The 8611-nt window shown below is 34.5% G+C and overlaps 1 protein-coding gene across 1 annotated transcript; it reads right to left on the reverse strand.

Moving 5' to 3' along the window:
• Positions 1-3436: 3436 nt before the first annotated feature.
• LOC123677835 (spermatid-specific protein T1-like) lies at positions 3437-4012 on the reverse strand. The gene is made up of 3 exons (XM_045614563.1): positions 4005-4012; positions 3768-3954; positions 3437-3640 (listed from the first exon to the last, which is right to left on the reverse strand). The coding sequence occupies exons 1-3, from the start codon at positions 4010-4012 to the stop codon at positions 3437-3439; spliced, it is 399 nt and encodes a 132-aa protein (XP_045470519.1).
• Positions 4013-8611: the final 4599 nt, after the last annotated feature.

Genomic DNA, 8611 nt, shown 5'->3' on the forward strand with positions numbered 1-8611 from the left:
TGCCAAACAATAGCCAAACCAAATGAGGTATTTTGTTATGCAAATTATGTGATATAATGGACTTGCTATACCAAATATTATAATTTATAGATTTCAATTCATTGTTTTCTAGTGGACCCTCAGAAAAATTTTAAGAGCATGAATTTAATTATGATAAACTCCCAAAATTACATCTGCATTTTTGAATAATTTTATTTAAGACTTATTTTCAGTTGGAATCTCAAACTCTCAAACGACCTCTGTAGATCAATAATTATAATTTCATCCCTTCCATCTATGATTGGTAGCCAACACAATATCTATCAAACTGACTTGATAAATTCCAAAATCAAGAAAATGCAAACCTACACAATTCTCTGTTGATGGCAAGCTTTGTTTTATTAAAACGGAGCGTTAATACAGAAGGATGATGTTGAAATAAAAGTTAGTTGTGTTCGTTTTGATCGCAGTAGTTATTCGCTTAATTTCGCTTCAATATTCCCTAACTTGACATCGATTATCAAGGGCCCATAACCTATTAAAAATTTATATCGTGACGTCTACTGTTACATAATTTTACAGGTACTGGGTCCACCATCTTGGTTCAGTTTTCTGGAATTGTGGCTTAACTTCCTTCCATTTTTTTTCGCTGATTTCGCCCATGTTCTCATTATTATTCTGTAGAGACAAATCCATCAAATCAAAGATCATAAAAAATAGTTCAGTCGTTTTGGAATTACAAAACTGAGTTAAATAGCCTGGCTTTGTTTTATATACAGAGTGGTCCAAAATTCTACGGATAATTTTAATGAAAAAAGTCCTATTAACATGAGCTCGTAAACGCTTTGTTTTCGAGATATAGGGTGTTAAAGTTTGATTATTTCTAATTATTTTTTTTTTTCATAAGAAGCAACAGTGGCCGTTTTTTCATCCAAATCTTTGTTTTGGTGGAACACTGGTAGTTAAGAAATATTTAAAAATAAAATTTGGTCCAGTACTACACTTTTTGGTTTGTCGTATCTACTACCAATTTCGAGAAAAAATTTCAAACGATATCCGTAATCCTTAGGAAAATCGAAATTATTATAAAGATCCAGTTAGTAAGCTGTGATGAATAATTTAATACTTACTTATTTACCCAATCTGTAGCGAAAATTGATGAAGATTCGATAAATTGGTATAATTATCACACAAAAGTAGGACTACAAGAAACACACTGTATCTCGAAAACAAAGCGTTTCCGGCGCATGTTTACAATAATTTTTTTCTTGAAATGAAACAGTTCTACATCCAGTTGGAAAAGGGATAGGAATCTTGGTTTTTTGTTTTTTCAATGAAATACTATTTTTGTGAGCCATCAATATTTTCGAAGTGAGGGTTTAATTTTTCATGAAAAAACTGAAAAAATAAAAAAATTTCAAAATTAAATAACTGTCGATCAAGCAATTTCTATTGAAATGAATTCCCATCTTGTAAAGACCGAGTGAAACAAAAAAAAGTTGGAACCAGACCAGGAAAAACTGAACAACCTTTGAGACCGAAAATACTCTCATTACATAATATTGCAGCAATAAGGAACCTCATAAAAAATATGATCCCTATCTGTTTTCTACTAGATATGAATAGATATGGAGCACCACATCATTGTTGCAATGAATCTTACACCCAATTGAAACTTGAACTATGATTAATTATAAAATTCATAAAAGGTATTATCAGTGACTGAAACAACATCCGCGAAACTATAATTTCATGATATGAAAGATTTTGAAAATTTTGTTGACAGTTGAGTAAAACCTGCAAATAAACGTTGTTGTTCTATTTATGATTTTATCAACAATATCAGATTTTTTCGCAATACTCCAAGGCTGAACGCGATCATCATAATTCATATAAAAAAAATTCACATCGAATCGCCTTGACACATAAAATGAACACATCAATTCGTCAAAAAACCAACTAAAACCGAGATTTATTGATCTGAATAAGGAAAAAAACGTCGCATCATTCCATAAAATTACCATATAAACTATTTCCTGAAACAACAGTGATTCATCCAGAAATAGAGCCCTCCTCTTCACAAGAATCGATAATTTTCCAGATGTTTTCTGTGTCAAAATCTTTGTAGAAGTACCGACGTCAGAATTACTATTCTGGGTGCATTTACCTTGTTACACACATCACGCGTATTGATGGTCGAATCATATAGGCGTATATTTTTTCCGAATAATTATTAGTGGATGTCCACAATGTCCAGCAAGAAATTGTGCAATCAACCTTGACTTGTACTCGCTTTGCAGAAATCAAATCAATAGAGTCGATTTCAAATTCGAGACAAGTGAGTAAACAATGGCTGGGGCACTTACCTACGCCACAGTTTTCAGTTGCAAAATCAATAAGATTGGAATTAGATCGAATAATAAATATTTGAAGAGTAAATAAGGTTAATCGAATTAAGTTTTAGTTTCTTCAGATAATATTAATAGTTCTCATTCTTACTGGATCTTTTGAAACTTAAAACGAGATAACTATATAACATTTCACAAAATAAATCCTGGGTTTAACCAATAAAAACACATTTTTTCTTAAAAATTCGACTTTAGTCATTAACATAGACACCTTCGAAATAGGTTACAACCTCGGCACTCACTTTATCATTAGGGCCAAAATTCTTTCCCTGGAGCATTTTTTTAAGGTAATACAGTAATAACAGAGAGCAATTTCAGAAGAATGAGTTTGGTGGTCAAGCAGTTGGAAGCGCAATTTGACTATGGTTGCCATCTATTTGTGACAAAAAGGAGCATTTTCTTGGTAAAGAATTTGTTCTTATGCATTTGAGAACGTTTTTTCTTAATATCTAAATTAAATCGATCCACTAATGATTCACTATTCATGGTTCTACCTTTGCCAATGAACAATATACGATGCACATTCCAAAATATATAAATGCAATAACCATCCTCGCTGATATTTGAGAATTTTATCGCTTTCAACGGCTGCTTTCTACTCAGCATCCATCACATGGTTGCCCAGTTCAAAACGTAATTAGAGATTTTCTTATTACAAATCACCGATTTTTATGGAGTTTTCACATAATTTCCTCAAACTATTATCTACATAGTAGAAAGTAAATTTTTTTTTCGTTTTTCGTGAAAAAATTACTCTACTCATCTGCTCCTTCTCCTTCTCCCCATCCTTCTTCTCCTCCTCCTCCTCCTACTTCTCCTTCTACTTCTCCTCCTCCTTCTCCTCCTACTTCTCCTCCTTCCTCTCCTCCCCCTCTTCTCCTCCCTCTCATCCTCCCTCTCCTCCTACTTCTCCTCATCCTTCTTATTCTCCTTTTCCTCCTCCTTCTTATTCTCCTTTTCCTCCTCCTTCTCCCCATCCTTCTTCTCCTCCTCCTCCTACTTATCCTCTCCCTTCTCCTTCTACTTCTCCTCCTCCTTCTCCTTCTACTTCACCTCCTACTTCTCCTTCTTCTCCTCCTCCTTCTCCTCCTCCTTCTCCTTCTAATTCTTCTTCTCCTCCTACTTCTCTCTCTCCTTCTTCTCCTCCTTCTTCTCCTCCTTCTTCTCCTCCTTCTTCTTCTCTTCCTACTTCTCCTCCTCCTTCTTATTCTTCTCCTGCTCCTTCTGCTCTCTTCCTTCTTCTGCTTATTCTTCTTCAAAAAAAAAAGACCTCCTTCTCCGTCTCATTTCTCCTGCTCCTGCTCTCTTCCTTCTTCTGCTTCACCTGCTTATTCTTCTTCGAAAAAAAAGGCCTTCTCTTTTTTTTCGTGAAAAAATTACTCTACTTATATTTTCCTTCTCCTTCTTCTCCTCCTTCCCCTTCTCCTCCTCCTTCCCCTTCTCCTCCTCCTTTTTATCCTCCTTTCCTCCTCCTACTTTCCTCCTCCTCCTTCTTATTCTTCTGCTTCTCCTGCTTATTCTTCTGCTTCTCCTGCTTATTATTCTGCTTCTCCTGCTTATTCTTTTTCTTCAAAAAAAAACGAAAATGAATTGAATGTACAACTTCGTATATCATACAAAGTCATACCAAAGTTTGACTGAGGTACGAAAAACCACGTGATGGTTTTTCTGGGGGTCTTAACCCCAACACTTACGAGATCTCTTAACTTAACTTAAGATTAAGCTCTTGGATTCGAGCTGAGTGTATAGACAACATTTTGACCTCAGTTTCAGTTGTAAAATCTATAATATTGAATTTATATTGATTACTATAGTAAGTATTTCTTCAATTTGTAAAGGCGTTGTACGTGTAAGAGTTCAAAACTTGTACTGGGTGTTGCAGAATCAAACAGGTTATTCGAATTCATTTTCAATTCCAAAAACTATCACACTTCTAGTGAAATTTGCTGGTATGTAAATTCATGTGTCCCTTTGTCTTCCAGAATTGAAAACACAAAAGTAACGCTCCTCCCTTTTTATGGAGGTGGTAAAGGTCAATCCCTACAAATCACAGAGAGCCCAAACGGAACAGTGACAACAAGCATCATCAAAACCCCAGAACAGGAGAAAAATAAAGAAGAAGAAGTCAACCCAGCTGAACTCGAATATCCCCAGTTACCATCTAAGTTTGAGAAAAAATTCGATGATCACGTGAAGTTAATAAACAGCAACGCCCTGAACATACTGTCTTTGCAAGACAAAGCAAGAGCTAAAGGACGTTTGACCAAGGAAGAACAGAAGTTCTACCAGGATAACTTGGACGAAATATCTGAGGCAGCCGAGGAACTAACGAAAATACAAGAAAAAGATTCGGACCCAGAGCCCGAGAACAGAGAAGGATTGAGCGCATGGTTCGAGAAAAAGAATAGATTGCAAGCTGAAAGAATCGCTAATAAAACTAATGCAATGAATAACAAAGTTGGTAACGAAACGAAAAAAGAACAAGAAACTGGTAAATGGTGGAATAAGACTGGTGAAGATGCTAACAAGGAAGATCAAGAAAAGAAGAAGAAAGAAGAGGAAGAAAAGGGAGAGAAGGAAGAAGAGAATGGAGAAGAAGGTGGAAACGACACTGTTGAGATAAATCTTCCTCCAGATGATGCTTCTGTTGCTGAAGCCATGCCAGTTGGATTAGCTGTTGCAGGTAATTTCATGTCTATAGCATATAGTCGATTCTTTTCAAGTTTTACCATAAAATCAACATCAACAATTGGTGCCAAAATATTTTTAATCTGTAAATTTCTTAATTTTTTGTTCAATTTCAAAAAACTTTCGAATGGGAAGACCTAGAGCCTCAAAATTTATAGGGTAGGTTAGGATCTCGAGTTTTCACAACTCATAATACACTACGCCGAGCTAGTCCCACCAAATACCTGGCAATTATTGTTGCGTTTGGTACTAGTCTTGATCAAGTATGGCCTCCAATTCCACATCTTCAAAACCTTCTCTTCTTATTGTATGACATCTACGACCTACTTATTTCGACTACCACTTACAGCTACAGTTATCTATTGCAAAACGGCGGAAGGAAAGTTGTACACCTAATAGATTAAATTTTTCCCGAGATATTCTCACTAGACAACGAATTCTGCCCTCCCTGTATACTAAGAAATACACTTCTCTTTCAGGTCAAGGTGGTGTTGCAGCAAGTAAACCAGTTGCCACAGCAGTTGTTGGGCCAAATGGTTTGGCTATAGCAAAGCCAATAGCAACAGCTATAGCTGGTGTTGCTCCTGATCAAGCTTTAGTTCCAATTTACGCAGAAGGTTATGTTGGCCATAATAAACCAAAAAGGAATGGGTCACAAAGCCAAAAGGAGAACGATGCTAGCGAATTCTTGAACAAGATAATTTCCAAATTCCACTCTAGTGCCATACCTGATCTCTCATAGCCATAATATTGTCCAGATTTATACTTATGTATTTATTTTTTCATTTGAAGGACCTATTAGTTGTATCGAAAACATTTACGAGTATTCGAAGATGAAGAAACAGCATATAAAAGCAATTCTGAAAAAAAAAGAATTGTTCAATAAAAATACGCCAGAAATATAACACAGTAGTTTTGATTGAATTCCTTTTATTCTCTTTGCTATATTGTAGATAGGAAGTTTTTATACAGAGTAATTTGGTTGAATTTGGGGTAGAAAGTCGTATTAAAAAATAATTGATATAAAATCCTCGATTCCAACTTTGTTCGTGTGTTGTTTTCTCTATTTTTTTTTAATTCACTATCTTGATTATCAGCCTTCAAATTCTTAGCCTCAGTACGGTATGAAACGAATTTTGAATAAATTTCATAGTTAAATTTTCTGGAATTCCCAAAAAAGAAAAGAAGAAATAAAAACCATAATAAAAAAGTTCCAACAACCAGGGAATATGAAACCAACATGGCTACCTGGATCCTGTCATATTATTTGACAGTAGGCGCCAGGATAGGTAATTTTTCAGGGTTATGGTTTTTTATCAAGTTACAGAATATGGTTGATACCATTTTGAAAGACATTATGTTAGCTGCTATTCATAGAATGGAATACCATTATAGTTGGTCCAAAGGTTGTTGTATATTCGAAAAAAGGTGAGAATTATAATTTTTATATGAAATTCTTGGATTTCGTCATTGTTCGTCACAATTCAATATAAGTTCGATATTTGAAATAAAAATTAACATTATCCATTTTGATTTGTTCAAAAAAATGCAGACCTTATTATGGGAGTTCATTAAATTATCGTGATTACTTGCTTTCATATTTTCAAAATCATTTGGTACCACTTAAATAAAATTTCTAGGAGAACAATTTTTGATGGAAAAACTAGTTACAACTAGTTTGGTTCTCATGGTTATTTCATCTTGTACCCATCAGCAATACAAAATACATTTTTTTAAGTAAAACCACGCAAACGGAAATATGTAGACATTCCTAAGCATATAAAACCTGAAAGAAACATACATACAAACATTTAGTAAAATGGGATATACTTGAGGTGAATTATTTATGAATTGTATGTACATACTTACTCGGAATTACGCAAAGAAATCCTTTTGATCGATCGATTTTGGAGATAAAAATAATCATTTAATTTAATTTGGTCAACGTACAGTTTGCGTGATTTGGGTATACTCAGAACGTACGAGGGGAGACAGAAAAGAAGCGGTCACGTGAAGTCAGAGGCTTTTGCGTTATTGTTGAAATTTGTATTCATATAATTTTATTACGAAAGGATACCGCACACTGTATTAGGGAAGGTGGCCCTCTGTCAAATTGGCTGAATTTTTGATATATTATAGTCTGAGTCATTCCAAACACACAAGTTTCATAAGCACAAGTTTTTTATAGGCTAGAGGCCCCTCAACACTATCCATTGTTAAACAATACAAAACGTTATCCTGGATAATCAACACTATTCTAGTAATCAATATGTAAACAGTCATTAATATAGGATACTGTTCTTTGGTGTTGTTACATTTGGTAAATTATACATTGTTTTCCAGTTATCTACTTATAATTTTAAAAGTTCAATTATTCGAAAATGGTTACAAATCGCCTTAAAGGTCTACAATCAAAAAATGTTTATAAATCCTATTCTACATCACATTCGAAAAAATATAATAGATATTCCTTTTATGAAAAGTCAAGGAATTTTACGCTATGAATCTGCAAATGGATGTATTTTTCAGTCCAGAAACAAATGAGTTATAGAGAAAAAAATCTCAATTTTCAGTTTTTTCGAGATATTTCGGGAACCATTGGAAATATTTTGGATCTGTTAGCACCAACATATTAATTCCTAAATAACGCACCTTTTTTGTAATTTAAGCCACCCTATATCTCTAACGGTTCCGATATCCCTGTATGCCCCTCTAAATAGTTCTAACCCTGTATAATAAACACTAAAATTGACGAGTCCGAGCGTTTTGCTTAAAAACATCCAATAACGAAGTTATTTTTGTGAATTTTGAGCCTTACTTCATCCACACATTATATAGAGGACAGTACATTTTCAAAAAATGTGGTTTCGAGAATTCTGCAGGCATACCTTCTGAGGGTAGTTTTTCATTACCATTATACATTGGCATCAAATCATGGAAGAAGGACATGCTGCATTGAAATTTGTCTGGTTTTTTTTCAATGCATTTTGTCTATTAAAGAACTCAACCGACACGATTGGACCCTGAACCTACCCTAAAAATTTCAAGTCTATTGCATATTCCACTCGAGTGTAATCATGTAGGTGCCGGACGGGTAGAATTGAACTATACCTTGAATTACTCATCATGGTGTCCAACCCAACAATTTGAGACCACTCTCGGCTCGAAATTCAGCAATGGCAGACTTTTGGGCAAATTGATAGCCTGCTGTTCTACTGTAACAAGCCTAACTATTGATTCAAAAACACAATGGGAATAACCGTTCAGAATAAATGCAATTTTGATTTTCAAAGGTCGCTTTTCACGTCAACGATGTTATGAACGTGCAACTGTAAGGTCAACGATTCTAGTCAGCACTGAACAAAATAAAGACATTGATATAATCAGGAATTCAAATAGACTAACGGTAGAGTCAAGAAGGAACGTAGCTAGAAGATTAATGTATCTCTTTCTCGTGATAAAAATGCTGAAAATGAAACTGAGGATTGTGTAGGAATAAATATACGGGGGTTGATAAAAAGCGAAGATGATATTTC

Source organism: Harmonia axyridis, chromosome 4 (assembly GCF_914767665.1).
Source record: "Harmonia axyridis chromosome 4, icHarAxyr1.1, whole genome shotgun sequence".
Classification (NCBI taxonomy): Eukaryota; Metazoa; Arthropoda; class Insecta; order Coleoptera; family Coccinellidae; genus Harmonia; species Harmonia axyridis.